We start from the raw sequence: 14,054 nt of genomic DNA, 5'->3' as shown, positions 1-14,054 counted from the left end.
GGCTTTTACGTAGTATAGTTAATGACAGTTTTTCAGAGGCTGAAGCTCAGATGTCCCTTTGAGAAAAATCGGTGGCACTCTAGACCCACCAAATCCAAAGATGGTATTTTCGTATTCTTTCTTAGGTCATGTCTCTTTCTTACACTCCACATTTGGTTTTGAAGCTTATTCCTCTGTCCTATCATTGGACTGATCATTTCCTCCCCTCTTTAGATCGCTCTGCAGAGGCTACAACCCGAAACCCCTTAAGAAATGGCCTAAAATCATCCAATATCAGATCTTCCTCTACAAAATGGCATCACCTGTCCACACAAAAATTCCATCCTTCAAATTAAGAACTAGCCCTTGTTCTTAAAAAAAGGAAAAGTTTTTGATTTCAGATGGATGTTCCCAGGTAGCCTTCTCCCGTGTGAATACATCAACCACTGAGTTTCACACAAATAAAAGTAGTATTTAAGTGCCATTGGTATGGCTCGTCAGTTCTCTCTCCTGTATTTCTAAGATTTTTTTTATTCATTTATTTAAAAGAGAGAGAGAACAGGCAGGGGGAGGAGCAGAGGGAGGGGGAGGAGCAGAGGGAGAGGGAGAAGCAGACTTTCCACCAAGGAGGGAGCCCAACGTGGGGCTCGATCCCAGGACCCCTGGGATCACAACCTGAGCTGAAGGCAAACTCTCAACCAACTGAGCCACCCAGACGCCCCTCTCTCCTGTATTTCTAGTCCTACCCAGTCAAAAGAGTCAACCTTGATAAATGCCTGGGACTGGATGTCCCACAATCTGTGATGACAGAGAGTTCTAGAAGCCTCAGGCATCTTCATAATCAGCTTGGATTTTATTATTAAAATTTGACTTTGGGATGCCTGGCTGGCTCAGTCAAAGAGTGTGTGACTCCTGATCTCGGGGTGGTGGGTTCGAGCCCCACAATGGGTATAGAGATTAAATAAATATTTTTTTAAATTTTGACTTTAAAAGAATTAAGTTAATAATGTACTGTTCTGTCAGAACCACTATGAGATACTACAAAACACACCTACTAGGATGGCTATCATAAAAAAAAAATAAGTGTTGGCAAAGATGTGCAGAAATTAGAACCCTTGTACATTGCTGGCAGGAACGCAAAATGGTTCAGCTTCTATGGAAAACAGTTTGGTGGTCTCTCAAAAAGTTAAAGATAGAATTACTATATGATCCTGCCATTCTACTCCTATGTATATACCCCCAAACAATGAAAACAGATACTCAAAAAGGACATCTACACACATGTTCATAGAAGCACTATTCACAATAGCCCAAAGGGGGGACACATTCCAAACATCCATCACTGGATGAATGGATGAACAAATTGTGACATATCCATTCAGTGGAATATTAGTCAGGCATTAAAAAGGAACGAAGTACTGATACATGGTACAATGTGATGAACCTTCACAATGTTAAGGTAAAAGAAACCAGACACAAAAGTTCACACATTGTATGATTTCAATTATATGAAATCTCCAGAATAGATAAATTTATAAAGACAATGCAAGTCAGTGGTTGCCAGAAGCCAGAGGGAAGGAAATGGGGAGGAACAGCTTAGTGGGTGAGGAGTTTCACTTCGGAGTGATGGCAATGTTTTGGAACTAGTCAGAGGTAGTGGTTGCACGATATTACATAGGTACTGAGTGTCACTGAATTGTTCACTTTAAAATGGTTAGTTTTACGTCGCATGAGTTTTACCTCAACAAATAGTTTTTTAAAAACAGAAAAAAATATAATGTATTGCCTTGCAAAAAACTTCAATAAGTACAACATTTTATTGCTGCAAGGAACCTGCCAAATCAGTAATTCATACACATTTCTAGAAGTGAAGAAACCTTGCCTGAACTCAGGAATAGAGCAAACGTCTTCTAGTTGTTTTGTTTTTCTTGTCCATCAGCCTTTAGTGAGAGAAAACCTTGTGAAACTTATTTTTGACCAGTCTGTCCATGCACTTCTCTCTTAGAATAACTGCACAGAAGAATTTTAAACTTGAATAAATGTGGCTGTGTAGGTAATCCTCCCTGCTGGAGGGGAAAAATTATCTCCATGGTTTTAGAGTGTCTTTTGCTTTAGATAATGCCCAAGGTATTTACTTCAAGCAAATTCGGTACGGCAGTCTACAACACTCATCCTGTTACTCTGTTTTCTCTCCCTCATCCTCTACACTGCCCCAACTGCACGCTGAATTCTGGCTAGTTTCCTTTCTAAGTAATGTTCTCTCCCCTGGATTTTTGTCATCTTTTCCATTTCTCTAGCTCCTCTCTGATCATTCAAACATATACAGGAATATGGATTTTATTAAATTATTTTAATTATAAAAAATATTGTAAGATTAAAAGCATAAGTATAAAACTTTAATATAAGATATATTGCTTTAATTAAAAAAAAACACAACCCTTTCTTTTAGAGAAATTTGTTCTTGGAAACTAATACCTAGTATGACTTAATCAACTGAAAACTATCTTCTTAATTCCGTAAATCTGTTTGAAGGCATTTGAACACCAGATCACAGGGACTAGAATAACAGCTATTCACATATTCACATTCTCATGAATGGTTCTTTTTAATGTAATTATGGGATTTCAGATGTACAGCAACGTTTCCAAAAAAAAAAAAAAAAGGCAAATGGATAAAACATTAGCTTTTTGGCACTTGCTTTGCTATGGACTGAATGTTTGTACCTCCCTCCCCCGCCCCCACATCCGTATGTTGAAATTGAGTCCCCAGGGTGATGGTGTGTGGGGGTGGCTGAGTCAGGAGGGTGGAGCCCTGATGATGGGACTTTAGTGTCCTTATAAGAAGACACTGGAGGGAGATGAGCTCTGAACCCAAACGTGCTGGCATTCCCTCAGACTTCGGGTCTCCAGAACTGAGAGAAATAAATGTCTGTTGTTTAAGCCACCCAGCCTGTGGTATTTTTGTCAAAGCAATCCAAAAGAAGACGTGCCTTTTGATAACTAAAAAAAGAGTCTTCTCGGACATCAGTATGATGACTCAGAGCCACTAACTAATGTTTTTGTCAACTGTCCCCAAGGAAAAGACATTCTTGCCTCACAAAGAGCCAAGACGCTAGAAAAGGAAACACGTTTCTTAAAGGAACAGAGGAGAGTTTTTTGGCTTATTTGTTGTCTTTGTGACAAATAACATGCTAAATTCCAAGAATAAGGAACTGAACGTTTTCCTCTTTTCCTTGATCAGTGCCCAACACTTGACATTTCTCAAGCATCCTCTTCACATAGAACATTCTCTCACTACATAATTCTGTAAGACGTGCCAGGTGAGAAACATCTGCTTTCCACGTGTTGGGGTCACTGTGGCTGGCTCCCCAATAAAAACCTCAGTCTCAGTCCAAGCAGTTGTAATAACACAGTCTCTGGCATGACCTGTGTGTCTGCAGCGTGGGATGAAGTGGGGGGAGATATGGAACCAGCCCTGGGATATGACCTTCACTGACACTGCATCTCGAATATAATGCCAATTGTTCCGCAAACAAACCACTTCTCAGAAGAATCCAGGAGCACCTTCAGGAGCTGAGAATAACCCACAGAAACCTGCCTTGCTCTTCTATAATTGACAAGGTCTGTGGAGAAGAGAGTAATTTCTGCGTGACAACAAAGAAAGTCATTTCCAATTCCGTCCCGCGAGAGAAAAAAGAAAACAACGTCAGTAAATATTTATTAAGTACTGTATGAGTTTGCTGGATTGCCATAATAAAATACCACAGATTGAGTGGTTCAGATGACGTGGAAATTTATTTTCTCATGGTTCTGGAGGCTGGAGGTCTGGGATCAAGGCGTGGACAGGTCTGGTTTCTTTGGAAGCATCTTTCCTTGTAGAGGGTTGTCTTTTCCCTGTGTCCTCTCGTGGTCTTCCCTCTGTGTCTGCATCCTAATCTCTTCTTCATTAAGGACCCCAGTCAGATTGGATTAGGGCCCTCTAGTGGCCTCATTTTACCTTAATTGCCCCTTTATTTTTTATTTTATTTTATTTATTTTTAAAGATTTTATTTATTTATTTGACAGAGAAAGACACAGCAAGAGAGGGGACACAAGCAGGGGGAGTAGGAAAGGGAGAAGCAGGCTTCCTGCGGAGCAGGGAGCCCGATGTGGGGCTCCATCCCAGGACCCTGGGATCATGACCTGAGCCGAAGGCAGACGCTTAATGACTGAGCCACCCAGGCGCCCCTTAATTGCCCCTTGAAACGTTTTACCTCTGAATATGGTCACATTCTGTCTCCACAAAGTTTTTCCTCCTAATTCAACTGGCCAACGTAGTCCACAAACCTCCCCTTCCATTTAATCCCTGTCTTTTGACCCAGGTAAATGCTTTTATTATCTAGATACCAGTCACAAATCCCAATCCAAGCCTCGGTAAAACCATGTTGTATTTATGTCACCTTATTCAGCTTAAGGGTATTTTTCTTCCAGTTCCCTGTGCCTTGATTTATAGGTAGGTGCTTTTAATTGCAAGCACACTTTCCAAATTATTTTCTTATTCTCTTAGGCTGAGAATTATCAGTTATTTCCTACATTTCATTTCTTCTTCCCGTCGCCCCTATTAACTTTCACGGTAACAAGCTGTACACTTTCATCTGAGTCTTTTTTCATTCTTCTCTCAAGCGTCTCTGCTTTTAGTCCTCTCAATCAAATTAATGAATCGTCTGCTAACCCCAAGCCCTCTGGTACCCCTCCCTGAACAGAAGCTCGCTCTTCTGGTATCCTCCACTAGGATCCGCTGCAGACGTATCTCTGAGCTTGACATTGAACACAAGACGGCTCTACCGTCTACAGCCACATTTCTTCTCACACGTGGAAACTGCTCATTTTCGACCACAGGGAAGCGTGGCAGAAACAGACGGCCTGTCTGAGAGACCCCCTGGTACTCAGCATCTCTTGTTTGGAATGACCTTTAATAGGAACGAGGACAAGAAAAATACAGCGAAGCATGGAAAGCTCTGAAAACGCGCGCGGAGACCTCTACGAACACCGGACGTACTGTTGTTTGCAGCATTATTTATGGTGTGGTTGTAGTATCTGGGCGCATTCACAGCTATTGATGGAACCCAACTGTGCTTCTCCAGAGACAGAGCAACCCAGAAAGGAAACTTCAACATGGGCAAGAACAATAAATATCAAACTTTCTGATCTAAAATGTATAAATACAAAATATCAGTCACTTCAGGAAACGTCTTAAGAAAATCCACAACCGCACGTCCACGGGTAGGTGTCTGGGGTCGACGGTGCTAATCTTCGGAACACATCACCTTAGATCCAGCATGGTTATTTTTATGTCTTTTACCAACACATGTTTGCATATCTAGGTGAGAAAAAAATTGGTTTTACATCATAATGTTTACCCTGGTTCTCTGCAGAAAGGGAATATGAATTTCCTAGCTTAAAAACGTTCCTAATTTTGAAAATGTTTCCGATCAGAACAAATAGAATCGTATTTATTCATTTCCAACCGAAACACACGTACAGACGTTGCCAAGTAATTGTCATTTTAAGTAGATTCTAACTTCAAAATAATGTTTCTCTGACGTTACCACCAGAGAACCACGAGGCAAGCATTTAGAAAGAAAAGATGTAGTCAAATAGTGTTTCTTTGGGGCTATACATAGCTAACCAAGAAGTATGCTTACAGTTTTCAGTGTACTGTTATGAAAAAATTAATCTGGCCACATCGGGCAGAAAGAATTTATGAGACACTAAATATCATTTTCTTTCATTGTGCTTACTTGGGGTCTGAGGAAAACTGCATTTCCTTAAGTATCACAGAGAAACATTTAGAAATGGAAAGGTAACTTTATGCACAATCAACTGTGCTACAGAGAAACTGGTATTCTCTTGTAAATAAAATGATCGTGCAAAGAAATCAGAAGTAACTACAAAGCTTGATTAATTTTCAGGATAAGAAAGCCCCAAACTAAGCACTTCAGTGTTTTATCCCATATTATACTGTTACTGTTTCTCTCCTTCAAGGAGAAAAGAAAAAAGGAAGAGGTGAAAAATAAGTATCTGTAAAAAAAAAAAAAAAAAAAAAAATAGCCAGCGCAGTCTACTCACACTGAACAGCCTGGGGTCCTTGGTGTGTGGATGAAAACCCTTCTTTTTACAAGCAGAAACCTCGAGCATGCCAGCGTTGGTGAGTCTGAAAATGCCAGTGCTGTTACAGGGTGGAAACAAAAGGAATAGAAATTTAAGATCATTTGGCTTTCCAGGGCGAGCAGGTGGGGGAGGAGGGGGAGAGAGAGGGAATCTTAAGCAGACTCCACGCTCAGCGAGTAGCTCGACGCAGGGCTCGATCTCATGACCCTGAGCTGAAATCAAGAGTCTGACGCTTAACCTACTAAACTGCCCAGGCGCCCTCCATAGCGATCTTTTAAACCAATTTTGCAACCACTGGCCCAGACAGAGAAACTCCCGAGGGGCCAAGGCGAACTCCACGCACCTGCTGGGCTGCAATGGGGAAGAGGGGCAGCTGAACTGTCCTGTGAGACCGGAATGGAAAATGGAGGCCCCGTGGGAGGAAATCACAGGTGGAAAATATTTCTACTTTCTCTAATAACACAGACACTGTTTAAAGAAACAGCAAATATTTGTCAAGTGCTAACTGTGGGACCAGGCACTATGCTAAGCCCTTTCTACACATCAGCTTCTTCACATCAATCCCGACGGGTGGTGTCAGAGATAAAGAGACTGAGGCTCATAGTGGTCAGGTATCCTGCTAGTCACACACCATTTGAGGCTGGAGGCAGGATTCCACTCGAAGTTTGTCTGACTCCTCTGCTCATAATCACTCTCTCACAGTCATTGTCTCCCAAACCTAGAAAGGCTTTGGAGGTCATTAAGCTAAGGCTAGAAATTTTCTTACAACAGGAGAATCACGATCTCAAAAGGCAAACTGAAATAATATCCAGTTTATCCACTTGGAGATCATGCTCACTAAGTAAAGAGAGCCAGTAATTCTACTATGAAAGGACCTTAAAAACCAAAAGACTGCTGAGCTATCAGTAAAAGGGAGCTGGCTGGCACCAATCTCTGCTTCCCAAGGGCACTGGGTGCCTGCCTATCCAAGAGCCACCACCTGCCACGTGGACGCACTTGAACCCAGCAGCCCCAGACAACGCCTCACTTGGACCCCATCCACAGGTACACTTACTCTTTATGCTTTGGTGAACAAACAATGGCAATAGCCTCTGGCAGCATGAGCTGATAGGAACAGTGAGTGTGAAGATCAACACTGGACAAGAACGCAGTTTGGGTCGGGTGTGTCTATAAACAGAAAAGAGGACAATCTTATTGGAGGAGTTGTCTTAGCCGAGGCCACAGCCCATTCGAAGAGAAATCTCTCGTAATTGGCTTTTTCTTTTTTACCGTCATTAATCAAATCAGGATTTTAAAAAATATGTTGCTGACATAATCCTTCCCCTCATGCACCTTGGGAATAACCACGACTTTGAGAAGAGGCTCTTGGAAGTGTTCATGCACTTTCTGCTTATTAGAACAGACAGAACTCTTCTCATCACAACGCAGCTAGGGGATGCTTCTATTAGCATCTCAATTTCACACACAGGATCCCGAGGTTCCTTTAAGTAACTTGCCCGTGGTCACACAGCTGGTCAGGAACACAGCTGTGATCGGAAACACAGAGATACTTTATACAAAACCATGGACACAAAAGGAATGCTTTCAATGAATTTACCACATTTTGCTGTGTGTCCTTTTGTGGATCATCATTCCCTACAAATGGGAGAACAGAATTCTCTGGGTTGTTGGAGGCGTTTGGGACTCATCTCCTACAGTAAGTAAATACCCATATGATGAGAAGGAATGGGAGATTATAAATCGAAAGATGTGTCTTCCAGGTTTTTGGCTATATACAAGCTTGTGTATACGAGAGACAGATCATAGGTACACACTTGAATATGAAAAATACCTGCACCCAACATGATTTTAAAATTCACAGTCAACCCCAGTTACCCTTGAAAAAGGAATGTGACCACTTTAAGCATGAAACCAAGGTCCCCGGCATGCACTGTCTGGGTCCTAGGCCCATCGCTCATTGGCTGTATGATACTAAGATTAACCTCCTCATGCCCATTTCATCAGCCATAAAATAAGGACAGTAATCATTTTCTTCATGGGGTTGCTACATTAAAATTAAATGAGACAATCCATGTAAATTCTTAGAATAGTGCCTAGCACAGAAAGGAATCAAAATCATTCCCTGTGTTATTGCTGTTGTTATTTTAATATCATCTTTTTTTTTTGAGGGAAGCAGGGGGAGAAGGAAGAGAGAATCTCAAGCAGACTCCCTGCTGAGCATAGAGCCCCATGTGGGGCTCGATCTCATGACTGAGATCGTGACCTAAGCCGAAACCAAGAGCTGGAGGCTTAACCGACTGAACCACCCATGCGCCCCAATATCGTCATTATTAACTAAAGGGCACGGCTTCATGCCTTTACACGTAACTATGGTCTGCTAAAGAAATGCAGGATATTACAACTCATTTCCACTTTATTTAACAGATTTAACAGAATGAAAGTAAAAGTCATTGATATCTATTTACAGAAGTTATGTATTCTGTGAGGAAAAAGTAACTCTTGGTCTTGGTCTACAAAGATGGAGGTCAACTGAGGACTGGAAATTACCCTACCTTTTTATTTTATTTTTTTAAATGTTTTATTTATTTATTCATGAGAGTCAGAGAGAGAGAGAGAGAGGCAGAGGCAGAAAGAGAAGCAGGCTCCCCGCCTAGCAGGGAGCCCGATGCGGAACTCGATCCCGGGACCCTGTGATCATGACTTGAGCCGAAGGCAGACGCTTAACCGTCTGAGCCACCCAGGTGCCTTTATCCTACCTTTTAAAACCCAAAGCTTTAGTGAGGGTATGAGTAGGAGGGTCTGACTGCCTGTTCATCTGATTCAATGCAAACCTTCTGTTACTACATAGAACTGTCTATGCCTCGGTGAGAAAGTAAGAATTGCTCAATGGGACTCCAGCGCTGTGGAGGCGGCAAGCAGACTGTCAAAGAGACAAATCACTCTGCCTGTCCATTTATTTGCAGACTGAAAGCACATTTCTGCCAGGAGGAATCACTGCTACTCAGATAATAATAGCTCTTCCATGGGAAAATGGCGCTCCCACCTCACGCCCTCGATGGAAATAAAAATGACCATGACCATGGCCAGGACCATGATGATGAGGATGGCTGCAGATGTCATTCGCTCAGGCACTGAGCAAATCACCTTCCATGCATTACCTCATTCAACTCTTACAACAACATGAGAAAAGTGCTATTACCATGCCCATTTTACAGATGAGAAGACTGAGGTAAGCACAAGAGTAAATAATGCCAACGTTCAGGGAGCCAGTTAAGCTAAGTCCACATGCGAATCTAGCCCTATTTGATTCTGATTCAGCCCTTCTTTCCTAGGACTAGCTTACATCTGAAAAAAAGCTAGCTCTGGAATGTGTTGCTACTATTATTCAATAAAAAAAAATCACAAAATGTCATTTGCAACCATTAAAATTTAGAAATACAATGTTTTAGGGTTTGCATCAAACCACAATGATTTGCCATGGTGAAATAAACAAAAAGCAAAATCCTGGAATTCTAAAATTTTGCCAAATTCATCATCTAAATGACTTAACTTCACTATTGCATATATTATATACACAGGCCATAAAGGGAAAACCTGTTTTTAATTTGGGAAATGTTTTATAAGATAAACTAACACTGACTCTTCGGTGTAAGTATAATATAATGGACTGTCATTCTTACTCAGTTTGTGTTATAATTTCTTTGCTGCAATTTATTTTGCTTTAAAATACACCCCTGTTACAGAAAATCACATTAAACTAAAGAGTGCCTTTAAAATTCAGCAATTTCTAAGCACCCACTAAGGCACATTACTTACTGTTAAGTAAAACAAATAGACATATGGAAGGTTTTGCCAACTCTTCGTCATCAATCATTTCTTGCGTTTGAGAGGTGGTTTATATTTTTCAAAGGGCTTTCACACTTGATGTCTTGTTTATGGCTCACACAAATCCAGTGAGGGAGAGAGGGCACTCATTAGCCCCAGCTGCTCAATGCGGCACCTGGAAGCAAGGAAGTGACGAAGAACACATAGGAACCTAGGTGGAGGGGGCGCCTGGGTGGCTCAGTTGGTTAAGTGTCTGCCCTCAGCTCAGGTCATGATCTCAGAGTCCTGGGATGGAGCCCTATGTCGGGCTCCCTGCTCAGTGGGGAGTCTGCTTCTCCCTCTCCCTCTGCCCCTCTTACTGCTCATGCTCTCGCTCTCTCTCTCTCTCTCTCGCAAATAAATAAATAAAATCTTAAAAAAAAGGAACTTAGGTAGAGCTGAGACTAAAGTCTCTTCTACCTCTGAAATGATGTAACACTAAGTGCTTGCCGATTTTGTGGGTAGGGAGGGATGGGGCCATCCAAGCATGTGTTCTGCCCCTCTCTCTGCAAGGGCTCTTGAATTCCTCCTCATTCTCTCTGAAAATCTTGGCCATCATCCCATGATAGTGGGATGATTTGTCTCTACCCCAGGTCCACATGTACAAGACTGAATGGAAAAATGTCCCCCAGACAGATTAAACCATGGACAGGAAAAGTAGAGCATCATCACCAAAACCAATGGTGTTTTTGAGTTCCTAGAAAAAGGTGTCACGAAATTCACTGGCATTATCTCATTTACTGCAGACCACTGCAGGAAGTCAATTATTATGACGTCTGTTCTACGGATGATAAAGCTGATGCCCAGATTGTTTACATAATTTACCAACATTTCTGTAAGGAATTTTTAGCAGAACTGAGATTTAAACTCATGTCTTTTCATTCATGCCAAGCCTTTTCTTGCTCCTATGATGGCCCAGTAGATGTTGGAACCCAATATTTTTGGCCCCACCACAGCTGTTTGTACAGTGATAAATTCCTCCTTGGCCTGGAGGGGAGATGCGGAAGAATGTATGGTTCCTGTTTAATATATAAAAACATCTGTTTCAAAGAAACATTTTCAGCAATTTTCTTAAAATAATCTACTTTTGACCCATGGCAAAGAGAAAGAGAACATTAATAATGGTCTCATCGAATTAGTTAAAAATCTGACTAGGTCTCCATTAGACTCTATAAAATCATCAAAGCAAGTCACCCAATTTCCAAATGTTTCTCTCTTTTAACGTTGGATGGTAAGAAAAAAAGCATAATATAAGCCTGTCCAAATCCAGATCTGACAGTTTTAGACATGACCTAACATTGAAGAGAATGCTTTAATATGATGACCTTTATTCCACCTGAAAAAAAATCAAGAAGAAACGATTTAAAGGAAGCTAAATTTCCTCAAGAAGGAAAACGGCACCCCACGGAAAATATACTGAAAGCCAAAGGTCACACGTACGTGGATCCATCCCAGTGTGAGGAGGCCATGTTGGTCCTGAACGCCAAATAATTCTTCCACATTCTCCACGTCACAGTAGTCCGGCCCCGCAGACTGCTTTGGCACAATTACGTGGGTGATAGTAAATTCATTATGTGTCTAAAAAACAATCAGCAAAAAGAATAACAAGCATCTGGGAGAAAAAAAACAAAAACAAAAGACCACAGCCTGAGCTGGAAGTACAATGTTTTGCTGTAAGACTAGAGAGTGCCCCACCATCCACATCCTCAAAATCAAAGCCTCACACTTAAAAATGGATAATCTGCCAAAAATCTGAGAGGTAGCTCTCTGGACCTCAAAACCTCTTTTCACAATAGAAAATGTATAACAAATAGGAGTTCGCATCCCGGGCTGGTCCATGATCGTTCAGTTAATAAATAATGTCTTGATATACTACATTTGCAGAGGAAAAAAGTCCGAACAAAATAGCAGCAGGCTTATTTGGAGGGGGAGATACTAGTTAAACGATTTTGTGGCTTTACTGAGGGACATTTCTAAGGTTTGTGGAGGTTGATGGTCTCGTTTTTATTTTATTAATGATACTTCATTTCACGTCCAGACCTAATTTTCCTCCTGCCACTGGGGGAACTCACTGAGATTTTCCATAAGTAAGGTGATGTTTTGGGTTTGCATTTAGAAAACGAAAAAGGAAAAACACATTGCTCCCTTCAGGTCAAGGGAAGAGTTGAAGGAAGGGGGCTGAGAAGAGGTGATAGGATGCTCAGGGAGGAGCTGCTGGTACTGGGAGGGGCTGTCCGCCCTCCACAAACACCCCCTTCTCTCTGGTCTAAGGGCTTTCCTGCCCCACTGAGAATTAGTCATCTGGCTGGTTCTTCAGAGGCATCATGTGAGAAAGGACTATGGCTGTTGGAGGCTACAGAATGCCAAAACCAAGCGCAGTGCCTGGCACATCTAGGTACTCAGTACATGTCTGTCCGATGAAGGAACGAATGAAGGAATGAGTGAAGAATGAATGAATGACTCCATCAATCAATCAAACTAGGTACCACATATGGTCTTGAGGAAGCATCCAGAGCACATTGCCCCTGAAGGACAAACAAGGTGGCTGAGGGGAGCACAGGGTGGGTCACACTCCTGTGTTGGGTCATCTGTGCTTCCTCTCTCCTGGAGGAAACATGAAGATGCAGAATGGGAATACGGTAGGGACACTGTGTGCTGAATAGAACGTATTCGGTTAAGCAACAGTTCCCAAGCTAAATGTTTAGGGTGGAAAATGCGCCTGGACCCAAGTGACACCATAAAGGGCACCTTCCACAAGACATTATTTAACCTTCTTGCAACTAGCAAATTAAATGCATCTTCTCTCTGTGGCCCTCCTTCTATTTTGACATTGTCTTTCATCACATATTTCTGATAAAATCTTCCATACGTAAACAGGACCTGTGCCGTAAGATTTCAGCTTGTTGAAACTCCTGTCTGCAACTAAAAAAAAAAAACAAAACCCAAACAACAGAACCCTAGTTTTATTCCACATGGATCTGCAAAAGGGTGACGAGATGACACTTGCCTCAGATCAGAACAGGGAGTGAATTAGATAAATATATGGGAAACTAACAATTGCAATAGAAATCTAATTTAGAAAACTAGATGGCTTTGGAAATCTGGAGACCTATAATCCATCATTTTTCCTTTTTAAAAAAAAATTTTATTTATTTATTTGACAGAGAGAGAGAGAGCAGGTGGGGAGGGGCAGAGGGAGAGAGAGACTCTCAAGAAGACTCCGAACTCAGCACGGAGCTGGACTCGGGGCTCGATCTCACGACCCTGAGATCATAACCTGAGCTGAAACCAAGAGTCGGATGCTCAACCGACTCAGCCCCCCGGGTGGCCCTAATCCATCATTTTTTTAAACAAAGGTTTACATGTGGTTTGATTCATTCTTTACAACAAGTTTTTACGGTATCCCTAAAATTTTACAACCCATTTCCTGAAAGGACCATTCCACGAATAATGACAGTGGTTTTGTGTTCATTGATCTAGGTAAAGATAACCTCATAATTTTTGCAACTGTTAGGATGCGTTTATTCTGTTCTGCTTATGACGAGAAAGTCATGACGACTGAACGTATCGTGGGCAGAAAGATATGAAACAAAGGGCATACCAGTTTTCCACAGAGTATTCCACAGGTTTCTATTCCTCTGAGTGTGTTAGATTCTGCCAGCAACAGAAATCTCTGGCAAAGGTCTCTTGATAAAACTACACACCGCAGTCCTTCGACCACTAAATCTAAGAAACAGGAAAGGCAGAACAAGCTAAAGAAACAAATCTTACATCCCATCCATCAGAGCTGTTTTTGGCAAGCAACTGCAGGGCCATCGAAACATAAAAGATGAAATTTTCAGGTGCTCCACTTTCTGTATTTTATTTTTAAACTCTTTAACAGTAAGCATCAATGAGAAGGAAGGTAAAATTCCGCTTTGCCTATAAATTGTCTCATGAACAAGCGGGGAGGCACCAGCATTTTAACACCTTTGCACCTTAGATCAACTGTTTACACGTATGTGTGAGGTTTTTTTTTTTTTTTTTTTTGTGGCACAAAGCAAATACACTGCTAAGTGCCAA

The 14,054-nt window shown here is 41.6% G+C and overlaps 1 protein-coding gene across 3 annotated transcripts in view; it reads right to left on the bottom strand.

Moving 5' to 3' along the window:
• Positions 1 to 2,310: 2,310 nt before the first annotated feature.
• STAMBPL1 (STAM binding protein like 1) overlaps positions 2,311 to 14,054 on the bottom strand; it is a 50,259-nt gene continuing 38,515 nt past the window's right edge. For 2 of the 3 annotated variants that reach the window (XM_064594576.1, XM_045877743.3), the window contains exons 7-11: positions 13,594 to 13,718; positions 11,433 to 11,570; positions 7,183 to 7,295; positions 6,087 to 6,186; positions 2,311 to 5,337 (exon numbers count right to left, since the gene is read on the bottom strand). In XM_064594576.1, coding sequence (XP_064450646.1) covers positions 5,281 to 5,337; positions 6,087 to 6,186; positions 7,183 to 7,295; positions 11,433 to 11,570; positions 13,594 to 13,718 — 533 coding nt within the window. In that variant the 3' untranslated portion in view covers positions 2,311 to 5,280. Of the gene's footprint in view, positions 5,338 to 6,086; positions 6,187 to 7,182; positions 7,296 to 9,944; positions 10,129 to 11,432; positions 11,571 to 13,593; positions 13,719 to 14,054 lie in introns of those variants that run through there. The other variant, XR_006791272.3, reaches the window with a different exon arrangement.

Source organism: Mirounga angustirostris, unplaced genomic scaffold (assembly GCF_029215605.1).
Source record: "Mirounga angustirostris isolate CCGP_5_RB_7025 unplaced genomic scaffold, mMirAng1.0.hap1 SCAF_6, whole genome shotgun sequence".
Lineage (NCBI taxonomy): Eukaryota > Metazoa > Chordata > Mammalia > Carnivora > Phocidae > Mirounga > Mirounga angustirostris.
Note: the sequence above shows the minus strand (reverse complement) of the source record. Positions and strands in the feature narration are given on the sequence as shown.